Source organism: Rana temporaria, chromosome 4 (assembly GCF_905171775.1).
Source record: "Rana temporaria chromosome 4, aRanTem1.1, whole genome shotgun sequence".
Taxonomy (NCBI): Eukaryota; Metazoa; Chordata; class Amphibia; order Anura; family Ranidae; genus Rana; species Rana temporaria.
Window position 1 is genome coordinate 465,468,828 of NC_053492.1, and position 13,894 is coordinate 465,482,721.

Sequence of the window (13,894 nt, forward strand, 5' to 3'; positions counted from 1 at the left end):
GGTTCACCCTAAAAACTACTTTTTTTTATTACACTGGCCCCCCACATTACAATACGATTAAGGCTATTATTATTTTTTTGATGCTGTACATACCTTTGTACAGCATATTCACCCGTGCATCCGGGTTGCGAGTCCCGCGGGAGTGGGCGTTCCTAACATGTCTGTGATTGACGTTTTGCCCAAAAATGAGCCCCCCCCCCCGTCGCGTAAGCCGCATCATGGTTGGCGAAAGGAGCCGAACGGCGAGTCGGCGCTATACTGCGCATGAGCATCGCCGTTCGGCTCCTTTCGCCAATCGTGACGCGGCTTACGCGACGGGGGGAGCTCGTTTTTGGGCAAAACGTCAATCACAGACATGTTAGGAACGCCCACTCCCGCGGGACTCGCAACCCGGAAGCCACGGGTGAATATGCTGTACAAAGGTATGTACAGCATCAAAAAAATAATAATAGCCTTAATCGTATTGTAATGTGGGGGGCCAGTGTAATAAGAAAAAGTAGTTTTTAGGGTGAACCATCCCTTTAAAGTAGAATGGTTGTGACAAAGCAACTCATTTATATTACTAAAGAAAACGTTTCCCTTCCCTTTTGTTTCAGATACACCAAGCTGAAACTTCAAGTCAACCAAGAGGGAAAGATTCCTGTGAAAAAGTAAGTTGTACCATGGCATTTTTATAGCAGTGCCATCATCATTCACAAGAGACTCTGGAGGCCCACCGCTCCAAGCTTCAACAATCTCCTATTTATCGAGTGATGGGCTCAGAAGCCCACCCATGCTCCATGTGAAGTTACCACCAGGAAAGGAAAGTCATACACTGGTAACATTACCAGTCTCCGTAAGTTTATTTCACCATACAATCCATTCATCCAGTTCCTCCTGAAGGCCACCCGTCACTGATGCTGTAACGGTCAGGGGTTAACACCGTTTACGATATTCCATTCCACCAACCCAAGACAGCTTATCCGACACTCCACAATCCAGCAGACACGATCCATATGGATTTTCCCAGAATAACGAGACACAAGCTCTGTTCTCTGGTTCCAAACAAATGAATACTTTAATGGTACAGAAAACTCAGCTCTTCTTATACAGTTAGCAACCAAATATGTACAATGACTCAACTCCACCCACAACATGACACAAGGAACTTCAATACACATTCCTTTAGATCAGTGGTTCTCAACCTGGGGGTTGGGACCCCCTTGGGGGTCAAATGATGATTTGCAAGGGGTCACCGAATCCTGGGCTGTTCCTGGAGCTTGCAACCGCGCATTCAGTTCACAGCTGGGGGGCAAAGACTAGAGGTCAGCTGATGTGAGGAATGTGAAGTGGGAGAGGCTGGAGGAGACCCTATCTCCTGATTTCAGCATAGGTGTCACTGCTACAAGACACCACAAAGTTGGAGACACCGTGAATCCGGAGACACTCACTGTAACACTACCTGCGAATATAGTTGCCATTAAAAGTCCCCACTACAGTTCTCAGATCAGCAGATGACCTTGATCCAAGAGCACCTAAGTTGACCGATCAGAACTCCCCCCAGCATTGCCACTGATCCTATTGACCCCCCCAAGGAGTGAAAGAAGGAAAAAAATAGAGAATACATGGAAGGGAGAGAAAAAGAGGGGAAGGAACAAAGAAAAAGGTTCCAAAAGATGGCTAGAGAGAGGGATGGGGAAAAAAAAGGGGGGGGGAGAAAGGAGAACAAATAGAAAGAGTGGTACAATCTCAAATGTACCATAAGGGGTTTTAATACAGTACAAGTGGAAGGGACTCAGGGAGCACTAAATGTCCGTGGTTTAGGGGCGCAAATTACTTGTCTTGCCTCGGGTGCTGACAACCCAAGCTACGAAAATAATTTTACTGTTAGGGGTCCCCACAACTTTGGAAATTTTTATCAAGGGGTCACGGCACTAGAAAAGTTGAGAACCACTGCTTTAGATAATGACATTCAGATAATCCACCTGAGTTAATTACTAGTTATTACCCAGACATCTGACTCCGCTATAAGTTATTCTCACCTGCTACACAATACACATTCCTTTGTAGACGTAAGTCAGACGTTTAGAGGGTGCTAAGTCACAACACATATTATCATCAATAGAACTTCACACAATGAAAGGTTCTTGAGAGGCAGACTTAATTAACACAATAGACAATAGAATGCAATCACAGCAAGCTTTTATCACTACAGCCAGGTAGACTTAATTAGCACCTCAACAGTCTATGTACCACATTAAATGAGTCTCTCTCCTATTGACCTGTTGGGGTCAGAATTAACAACTTGTAATATTTCAAGATATCCTGCAATACATGAATTATCATTACTGTCCCATCTCATGTAATCCATGATATCATTTCTCAGTCATCCTATGTCCCTATTGGACATAGGATGACCCTAGACATAAGAGTCATTGGTGAAGCTGGCACAGGAGTACCCTGCATCCTTCAAAAGTCTCTGGATATCACGGGCCATTCCGTTACAGATGTGTTTAACCCTCATGGGCTTAGTCATAGGGTTCTCAACAGTTCCATCTCTATGACCAAGCCTATGAAGGTGAAATGCATCAAGAGGGATGGCCTTCATGTGGGAACTTGCCACATGGATTGTATGGCTCAATAAAGGTATGGAAATTGGTGACGTTATCGGTGTGCAACTCTCTTTTCCTGGTAATGGCATGATCGGGTTTATCTATAAGCTGTTGAGATGCAAGAGGGGGTAGCACTTTCTGCTATAGTAGTTCTTTCTGGGGCTTTGGTGATCTCGCGCACCGCGTCACTGGGGACCCGATGCGCGTGCCCGGCGGTTGCAATGGCTGCCGTGCACCCGTGATTGCCCAGTAACTGAGCAGGACCGTAGATCTGTGTGTGTAAACACAGAGATCCACATCCTGTCAGTGAGAGGAGACCGATGGTGTGTCCCTTGTACCTAGGGACACAGATCGGTCTCCTCCCCCAGTCAGTACCCTCCCCCCACAGTAAGAATCACTCCCTAGGATACACATTAACCCCTTCCTCGCCCCCCTAGTGTTAACCCCTTCCCTGCCAGTCATATTTATACAGTAATCAGTGTATTTTTATAGCAGGGATCGCTGTATAAATGTGAATGGTCCCCAAAATGTGTCAAAAGTGTCCGATGTGTCCGCCGCAATATGGCAGTCACGATAAAAATCGCTGATCGCCGCCAATACTAGTAAAAAAATAAGGGCAACCAATGAGGGCAACCATACTGCTAATGCGGCCCCCGATGAATTTGAGTTTGACACCCCTGCTCTACAGGATACACTATTTAACACTGTGCTGTCCAAGCCTGCCTTGCCCCAGCAATATTGTGTGTTGGTTTCCTGTCTGCTGCTTGCCGTGTGCTCTACGTCTGTTTCTGTTACCGATCTTGGCTTGTTCTCGACTATTCCTGTCTGTTTGTGACCTTGACCTTTGGCGTGTCCTTTGTTTATCCTTGTCTGCTAGTCGCCCCAACCTTTGGCTTATTCCCTCACTATCTCTTGTATTCTGAGCTGCTGCTTCCTCTCTATCCTCTATAGCAGGGGTGCCCAACCAGTGGCCCGGGGGCCACATGTGGCCCGCGGAATCCTCTGATGTGGCCCGCGACCTCCTGCTCTGGGATGGAATAGAATACTGTTATTAAAGGTACGTTTATTGATAAAATCACAGTGTATATATGGGCATATCTGTTCTGCAGTGGTTACTGGGCTGCTTTTAAACTGATCCGCAGGTGCAGAGCGGTGCACCAGTGGGTTACCTGCACTGAGCCATAGACTACTATTACTTGCGAGTTTGGTGTGCTTTCTGAAAGTGCACCACACCTATAGGATAGAATAGAAGTCTATGGCAAAGTGCAGCTAACCTGAAGAAAAGCCACAGGTGAACTGAGCTGCACGCGTGATGCGGGTAAACAACAGCGCATCAGTGTGAAAGCAGCCTTAGGCCCCTTTCACACGGTCAGCCCGACCCAGTCGGACCCTCCATTCACCTCTAAGGAGTGGCAGATGTAAATGGACTTGTGTCCGTTTACAAATGCCTACTTCCAATCCAATCCGTGAAAAAAAAAAGTGGGCTCTATAGAGTAGAGTGGGCCGCCATCCACCCGCTCCGCTCATTGTGGCCCGCTACCGGTTACCAAGTCGCTTAAGTGGCCCTCGCTCTTCAAAAGGTTGGGCACCCCTGCTCTATAGCCTACTGTGAGCATGAGCTGGGAGATCCTGGGGGCCGCGACCTGGAGCCAGTTGCAGCGCAGTCCATCCTCACCACTAGAGGCTCTGGTGAACACCTGCTGGCTCTTAGACTCCGCAGCCCTGGGGAATCTTAGGCTCTAGCTCCCAGTGGGATCCGTGTTGGTGCTCCAATGGACCTGCCTTTCCTGTACCACCCAAAGTTCTATCTGCAGCAGTCAGCCATAGGGTCCACTACCTTAGCGGTGCACTCCTGACCCCAATGGTGTGCATCTGTCACCTGACCGCAGGTGACCTGACAAATGCAAAGAATGCATTAAGGTAACCAAAACACATCTACCTTTAGAACCACTTTTTACCTTACATTTTATATTTTATATTAAATTGCATCTGTTTGCTTTCCTTTTTTTTATTCTATTCTTGCTACAGGACCATCCATAGTACACCTGTATATTTTGCCTGCCAGTAACAATTTGGCTGCACTGAGAATACTACTAGTCACTCCAAATATCTGGAGAGCTGATAAAGTGCAGACAAACCTGTCAGGGAGCCGTATAAATAAATGTACAGCAGAGGTGACCTTTTCTCAGTGGAAAGTGTGTGCACAATGTGAGTTCCGATAAACAGACATAAATCAGAGAATAAGCATCTCATTAATTGTGTGCCATAAACAACACATAACAGTATGAAGCAGGGAGAAAGCATGTGCTAAGCTTGGGCACAGTTAGGACCCTGTATATTCTGGGCTTTATATATTGTCATTTGTCCTGCATTTATGTTGGGGCAGGTGAGCTCCCTACACCTGCCACAACCAGGCCCGTCGCTACAGGACAGGCAAACCAAACAATTGCTTGGGGCCCCGAGCTGGCCTGGGGCCCCCAACTTCCCCTTCCCAGGCTGTAGCATGGCCGAGCTCCTCTTCCTTCCTCCTGGAGTCCCGTCAGTCCGGCCCGGTACCGCACGCGGTACAGGAGATTTTGTTTCCTGTTTCTGTCCGGACTGACAGGAAGTGCATACTGAGTGCTCGCTTCCTTTCAGTCTGGCCGGGAACACAGCAAACTGAATCTCCTGTACCGCGCGGTACCCGGCCCTGCGCAGGCATCTGATAGGGGGCTGGGGACCCATAATGATAGAACACCGGACTGACAGGAGGAAGAGGAGCTCGGCCACGCTACAGCGGCAGCCTACAGGGAAGATGTGGTGGTGAGATTAGAAAAACATAGTGAGCGGGAGTAAGAACATGGGTTTAAAAAATTCGTGTAGCGCTAAACATAGGCTTTGCGTGCGGGGGGGGTGCTTGGGGCCCCCATTTTGCTTGGGGCCCCCAAATTCCTTCAAACGGCCCTGGTCACAACGTCCCTGAGAAAAATGTTGAGGACCATAAAAGGAAGTATGGTAGGGTGACCAGACATCCCCGGTTTCCGGGGACAGTCCCCGGACTGAGGACACTGTCCCCGGACCAAGTCTGTCCCCGTATTTAGGGCCAGATTAGCGTAGACAGGGCATCCCATGCTAGCTAAGAAACAGTCCTGTGCCATTTGCCAATTAAAAAAAAAATATGTCGCCGGATTTCATTTAAAAAATCTGGTTACTTTAAAGTATGGGTTACTTAGCAAGTCTGTGAATTAAGTCCTCCGACCAGTTAAGACATTTGCCTCAGACCCATTATTAATAAGATACACTATATTATCAAAAGTATTGGGACGCCTGCCTTTACACACACATGCCCATAGGCCTTCCCGCCCGTAGGCCATCATATGATGTCATGAGTGGGGATATCTGAATGATGGGTGCAGCTACAGGCATCATCCAGATACCATCTTTTTTAGATGGCAATTCTGCGCACCGTAAGAACGATCATAGCGGCAGTTTAGTCGCTTGATCATTCTTACAGGCGGCGGGAAGGGACATCCCACCTCCTGCCACCCTCCGGTGCTTCTCCCAGCTCGCCCTTTGCGATCGGCGAGCCGGAGAACGAATCAGTCGCCACCGGAAGTTGAGCATAGAGATTTCCGGAGATCGGATGGTCATCTCTATGACCCTCGGAGGCCCGGGCACGATGTTATGATGTCACATCCGGCCCGACGGAAGTAAACAATGCCGTGGCTGAAAAGGCAGATAGTTTTTTTTTTTATCTCGGCCATTCCAGCCTGAAGGAGAGATGTGGGGTCTATAAGACCCCACATCTCTCTATAAAGAGGACCTGTCACGCACTATTCCTATTACAAGGGATGCTTACATTTCTTGTAATAGGAAATAAAGTGATAAAAAGAAAAAAAAAAGTAAGTATAAAAAGAAAAAAAGTATACTCCAATTTTTAATGTCCACTAACGCAGGGCTCGACAAATCCCGGTCGCCAGGTCGCCATGGCGACTAGAAATAGGGTCCTGGCGACTTGGCTTGAAAGGGGGGGCAAAAAAAAAAAAAAAAATGTTGTGAACTGGCGCCATCTGGTGGTGAGCCGTTGGTATTACAAGTTATTACCACCAGATGTGTAAGCTGGCGCCATCTGGTGGTGGCCGTTGGTATTACAAGTTAAGCATTACAAGTTAAACAGCAATTCTAATGTAATTTTTCACTATTTTCACTGCCATCTGCTTCCCTCTAATTAGAACCCCCAAACATTATATATATTTTTTATCCTAACGCCCTAGAGAATAAAATGGCGATCGTTGCAATACTTTCTGTCACACCGTATTTGCGCAGCGGTCTTACAAGCGCACTTTTTTGGGAAAAAATTACACTTTTTTTTTATTAAAAAATAAGACAACAGTAAAGTTATCCCCATTTTTTTTAATATTATGAAAGATAATGTTACGCCGAGTAAATTGATACCCAACATGTCACGCTTCAAAATTACGTCCGCTCGTGGAATGCCGACAAACTTTTACCCTTTAAAATCTCCATAGGCTTTGTTTAAAAAATTCTACAGGTTGCATGTTTTGAGTTACAGAGGAGGACTAGGGCTAGAATTATTGCTCTCGCTCTACCAATCGCGGCGATACCTCACATGTGTGGTTTGAACACCGTTTACATATGCGGGCGCTGCTCACGTATGTGTTCGCTTCTGCGCTCAAGCTCGTCGGGACGGGGTGCGTTTTCTGGCTCCTAACTTTTTTAGCTGGCTCCTAGATTCCAAGCAAATTTGTCAACCCCTGCACTAACGGCACTCCCAGGTGTGATTGGACACAGTGGGAGCCATTCAGTTGGTCTGGCTGACCTGATTTCCTCCGGGACCCGCTGATCGTTCCCAGGAGAGACAGGACGGTGGTCTACCTATGGAAACAAGGCAGATCACCGTTCTGTCAGTAGGGAAGGTTGTGATCCTTTGTTTCTGCTAAGAAGGAACACGGCTCTCTGCTTTCTCATAGTACAAACACCTCCCCCACAGTTAGTAATCGCACCCTAGGAACACATTTAACCACTTAAGGACTGCCGCACGACTATTTACGTCGGCAGAATGGCACGGCTGGTCACAGGAACGTATATATATCTCCCCTTTAAGAGCCCAGCCGTGGGTTGCGAGCGCGCCGCCTGCGGCACGTTTGCGACCCGGTCCTAAGCTCCGTGACCCCGCCCCCGCGGACCCGTGGACCCGATTGCCGCGGGTGTCCCGTGATCGGGTCACAGGAGCTGAAGAACGGGGAGAGGTGAGTGTAAACAAACCTTCCCCGTTCTTCTCTGTGGCTTGTCACTGATCGTCTGTCTGTTCCTTGATAGAGAACAACGATCAGTGACATCACACGTCCAGCCCCACCCCCCTACAGTTAGAAACACACATGAGGTCACACTTAACCCCTACAGCGCCCCCTAGTGGTTAACCCATTCACTACCATTGCTATTTTCACAGTAATCAGTGCATTTTTATAGCACTTTTTTGCTGTGAAAATGACAATGGTCCCGAAAATGTGTCAAAAGTGTCTGATGTGTCCGCCATAATGTCGCAGTCACGAAAAAAAAATCGCTGATCGCCGCCATTGGTAGTAAAAAAAAAAAATATTAAAAAAAATGCCATAAAACTATCCCCTATTTTGTAAACGCTATAAATTTTTGGCGCAAACCAATCAACAACCGGCCGGTCATAGGTCCCCTGGACCTGGAACTTGGCACACATGTAGCCCCAGTGTGCAAAGTTTGCTGTCTGGGGGATAGACGGCTGGAGAGCACCGATTTTTCAAAGCCGGGCACCCCTTCCATAGACTCCCATGTTAACCACTTAAGCCCCGAGCCTGTTTTTCAGATTCGGCGTTTACAAGACTAAAACATTTTTTTTTGCTAGAAAATTACTTAAAACCCCCAAACATTATATATATTTTTTTCTGACACCCTAGAGAATAAAAATACAGTCATCGCAATACTTTTTGTCACACCGTATTTGCGCAGCAGAATTACAAGCGCACTTTTTTTGTAAAAAATTCACTTTTTTTGAATAAAAAAATAAGACAACAATTAATTTGGCCCAATTTTTTTATATATTGTGAAAGATAATGTACCAAGTAAAATGATACCCAACATGTCACGCTTTAAAGTTGCGCCTGCTCGTGGCATGGCGTCAAACTTTTACCCTTAAAAATCTCGATAGGCGACGTTTAAAAAATTCTATAGGTTGCATTTTTTGAGCTACAGAGTAGGTCTAGGGCTAGAATTATTGCTCTCGCTCTAACGATCGCGGCGATACCTCACTTGTGTGGTTTGAACACCGTTTTCATATGCGGGCGCTACTCGCGTATGCGTTCACTTCTGCGCGCGAGCTCGTCGGGACGGGGCGCTTTAAAAAACATTTTTTTTTGTTTTCTTATTTTTTTTTATTGATTTTATAATTTTTTACACTGAAATAAAAAAAAAATGTATCACTTTTATTCCTATTACAAGGAATGTAAACATCCCATGTAATAGAAAAAAGCATGACAGGTCCTCTTAAATATGAGATCTGGGGTCAAAAAGACCTCAGATCTCATATTTAGGCTTAAATACCAAAAAATAATAAAAAAATGGAAATTTTGTCATTTAAGACGCTGGGCGGGACTGACGTTTTGACGTCACTTCCGCCCAGCAAAGCTATGAGGACAGGTGGGGGCCATCTTGCCCTCACTCGCGTCCTCACTGATCAGGCAGCAGCACCTGATCGCCTCCGCCGCTACCGACGGCTCCGGTAAGCGGCGGAGGGCGCGGGAGAGCGGCGGGAGGGTGGGCCCCTCTCCCGCCAACGATAACGGCGATCTCGAGGCGAATCCGCTATCCGTTATCGTTTACACGCCCGCCCACTGAAGAGATGGACACCTCGGTTGTGGCAGCAGACGTATATATACAGTGGGCGGGCGTTAACCGGTTAAACGTCAGTCTAGTCATGGGCACAGTGAGGCAAAGTGAGGCACAGTGAGGCATGCAGATGGACACCCTAGGCTTATACTCGACTCAATACGTTTTCCCAGTTTTTTGTGGTAAAATTAGGTGCCTTGGCTTATACTCGAGTATATACGGTATTTATTTTCCAATAAAACGTCAGGTGATTTATTATTCACGTACATGAAGTAAGTGGTCAAGTCTACCGTGAAGACATTAGTTTTTTTGGGCAAAAAAATAAGAAAAATAAAGTTATTGTAAAGTTTTAGGGCACTTTGAAATTAAAGTAATGAATTATGCGGATCGTACTTGTCATCATCATTTGGGAATAAAGCAGCAAGGACATATTTAAAAAGCGTGGATTGAAGATGAAAGGGAAAGTGAAAATTGTCTCAGGCAAATCAGATCATGACAAGCTTAGGATTTTTTTAGTAGGTCACAGAAATGAAATTATAATGGTAATGCTGGAGTGCGGCACCCAGAGAATAACGGGAGAGAGAGAGAGATTTTATTGCTTTATTTTTTAAAAGCCAGCAGCTACAATTACTGCAGCTGCTGACTTTTAAAAAATGGACACTTGCCTGTCCAGCGCGCCCGCAATGTCGTCAGCTGAGGACGAGCAATCGATTGTCCCTCGGCTGCACCCGCCGCCATCCTCAGTTAGGGAATCAGGAAGTGAAGCGTTGGGGCCCTACTGCACATTTGTGCGAGTAGCGTGCTGCGCCGTCACTGGTCCCCGCGCTCTCCTGGGAACAGTGGGCCAGATTCACGTAGAATTGCGGCCGTGTAACGTAACCCGTGTATCGTAAACACGTCCGGCGCAAGCCCGCCCAATTCAAATGGGGCGGGTACCATTTAATTTAGGCGCGCTCCCGCGCCGGACGTACTGCGCATGCTCCGTTCACAATTTTCCTGACGTGCTTTGCGCGAACTTACGGCGGCCCGACGTGTTTGTGAATCGCGACGTGCGTAACGTACTTACGCCGGGAAAAAAAAATTCAAAAGCGACACGGGAACGACGGGCATACTTTAACATGGTGGAGTAATTTTACACCATGTTAATAGCACCCCTAACTTTGCGACGGGAAACTAAGACTTGCTCCGACGTAACGACGGGAAAAACCTTAGTGGATCGCCGTAACTGCTAATTTGCATACCCGACGCTGGAATACGACGCAAATTCGGCGGCGGCGGCGGCCGAGGTACTGCATCCTAAGATCCGACAGTGTAAGGCCCCGTACACACGACCGGATCGATCCGCTGAAACTGGTCCGACGGACCAGTTCCAGCGGACAGATCCGGTCGTGTGTAGGCCCGAGCGGACAATTGTCCGGCGGATCGGACAGTTTCCAGCGGATCAAAATTTCTTAGCATGCTAAGAAATCTATCTGCTGGAAACCTGTCCGTCGGACGTGTTCGGTCGTCTGTACAGACTCACTGGACACGTCTGACCGACCGCCATCCCTCGCATGCGTCGTACTGATTCGACGCATGCGTGGAAGCTTTGAACTTCAAGGCCGCCCACGTTGCCGTGTCATCGTCGGGGCGACGGCGCGGCCACGCCCCGCGTATTGTTTACGCGCGGATTTCTGTCTGATGGTGTGTACAACCATCAGACAGAAATCTCCGGGCGGACATGTCCGCTGAAAACGGTCCGGCGGACCTTTTCAGCGGATTTTCCGTCCGTGTGTACGAGGCCTAAGACAATTACACCTGTCGGATCTTAGGGCTATCTATGCGGAACTGATTCTATGAATCAGCCGCATAGATAGAACAAGAGATACGACAGAGTATCAGGAGATACGCCGTCGTATCTGTTCTGTTAATCTGGCCCTCTGTATTTCCCAGGGGACAGCGAGGGGGGGGGGGGGTGGGGTGGTGCAGGTCAGGGGCATGTCTGCCGCACGAGTTGTTCCCGGAAGTGGGTGCAAATACTTGTCTTAGACAGGTATCTGCGCCCACCCGCGCATGCTCAGAAGCAAGTTATGAGACGGGAGCGCTCGTTCTGGTAAAACTACCGTTCTTAATGGAGTAAGCACATTCGTCACGCTGTAACAGACAGAAAAGCGCGAATAGTGTTTTACTAACACGGAATCAGCTAAAGCAGCCCCAAGGGTGGCGCCATCCGCATGGAACTTCCCCTTTATAGTGCCGTCGTACGTGTTGTACGTCACCGCGATTTGCTAGAGCATTTTTTAAAGATGATGGTGTGTGGGCAACGTCGATTTAATGATGAAGTTGGGAAAACGTTGTTTTTTGCACATGCTGAAAAACTATGTTTTTTTTTCATGATGAAAAATGATCGTGTGTACGCGGCATAAGCTTTGACAAATAAAACATGGAAGCTGATTGGTTTCTATGCAGAGCTGCACCGGATTTTTCACTCTCCAGTGTTAATAAATCAACCCCAAAATCAGGTGACTGTATGAACGGGTCCTTAATGTGACAATGGCTGTTAACACACAAAGTCACAAAGCTAAAACATCAGAATAATGACTTTTTTTTAAGTGACAGTTATTTTCAGTATAAAACAACTGTCACTTGGCAAAAAATAAAGATCCTTACCCTTGCGTAATGCTTTGTGAACTGAGCCTTTTGTGCGGCTGATGGCTCTCAATCCTGACTGGTACTGATCACTTTGGCCATAGGGAATCGATCAGAGTGCTTCCCGGTCATGTGATCGCAATGCAAATGACAGAACGCATCATATGTATCACTTTTGCTTTTGTCTATAGTTCTACTTTAATACAAACTTGATTTCTTTCTCTTTTCAGCATATACCGCCTATTTTCTGCAGACAGGAAGCGAGTGGAAACGGCATTAGAGGCATGTGGTCTTCCGCCTGGCAGAGTAAGTATCCCATGCATGGTATGGAAGAGGTCAGATTTGCTCACACAGAATAGGAGTTGGGGCCGGTTCATTCCTCTTCTGGTCTGGAAAATGTGCGTCCCCTCTCTGTACAGGAACGCAATGCCTCCTGAAGACGCAGGCGGGTGCCATGAATTCTTAGGCCTTGTACACACGAGCAGACATGTCCGATGAAAACGGTCCACGGACTGTTTTCATCGGACATGTCTGCTGGGAGCTTTTGGCCTGATGTGTGTACACACCATCAGACCAAATTCCCCGCAGACAGAGAACGCAGTGACGTAGAAGACACCGACGTATGCGCGGGATTTCTCTCCGCTGGTTAGACGTACTAACCAGCGGACATGTCCGACGGACAGGTTTCCAGCGGACAAGTTTCTTAGCATGCTAAGAAACTTTTGTCCGCTGGAAACATGTCCGCTCGGCCGGAAAACTGTCCGCTCGGCCGGAAAACTGTCCGCTCGGCCGGAAAACTGTCCGCTAGGCCCTACACACGGTCGGACATGTCCGTGGAAACTGGTCCACGGACCAGTTTCAGAGGACATGTTCGGTCGTGTGTACAAGGCCTTAGTCGCCCCACCACACATTTGGTAAACGCAGGTGCATTTACAGCCCCCTATTGTTTGTCTCAATAGGAGGAATTGTGCCCCATTGTTGGAATCACTTGGAGGAATTGTTCCCTATCCCTGGTGTCAGTGGACTCCATTATTGGTGTCATTGGAAGAAAAAGTTCCACATTGTTGGTGTCATTGGGTGTCATTGTGTCCCATCATTGGTGTCATTGGGAGAAATTGTGCCCTATCATTGGTGTCATTGTGGGAAAAGTGCCCTATCATTGGTGTCACTGGGGAATTGTGCCCCATTATTTTTGTCATTGGGAGAAATTGTGCCCCATCGTTGGTATCATTGGGGGGAATAGTACAAAAATACTCAGCAAGAAAATTTATCAAAAATTACGAAATTAGAAAAACAAATACCCTTTCACCAACCATGTTAAAACGAGACAATATTGTCTTATCACACTAAAGCCCTGTACACACGATCGGGTGTCTGATGGAATTTTATGTGATAGACCAACACAAAGTGGCACACAATTGGTGAAGTGGAAGGAAAATGATAAATGGCTTTCAATTTTTTTTTTAATAAATATGTGAAAAGTGTGGCGTGCATTTGTATTCAGCCCCTTAACTCTGATACCCTCAACTAAAGTCTAGTAGAACCCATTGCCTTCAGAAGTCACCTAATTAGTAAATAGAGTCCATAAATAGAGTGTAATTTAATCTTGGTAAAAATACAACTGTTCTGTGAAGCCTTCAGAGGTTTGTTAGAGAACTCAAGGCACTGTAGGCCACTATGAATATATCAGGCAACAATTGGCACTGTAGAATAAAAGATTAAACCTGCGCTGGGACTGGGGTGGTAGGCTGCTGCCCCCCTGAATCTGTCCCCCAGAAGGGGAAGATGGAAATATAGGTGAATGGGTTGGGGTAGTG

The 13,894-nt window shown here is 47.1% G+C and overlaps 1 protein-coding gene across 1 annotated transcript in view; it reads left to right on the forward strand.

The window, feature by feature from the left end:
• PLCB1 (phospholipase C beta 1) overlaps positions 1–13,894 on the forward strand; it is an 825,411-nt gene that overhangs the window by 501,110 nt on the left and 310,407 nt on the right. The window contains exons 6-7 of the mRNA XM_040351701.1: positions 597–650; positions 12,308–12,383. Of these exons, the coding sequence (XP_040207635.1) occupies positions 597–650; positions 12,308–12,383 (130 nt within the window). The remainder of the gene's footprint in view (positions 1–596; positions 651–12,307; positions 12,384–13,894) is intronic.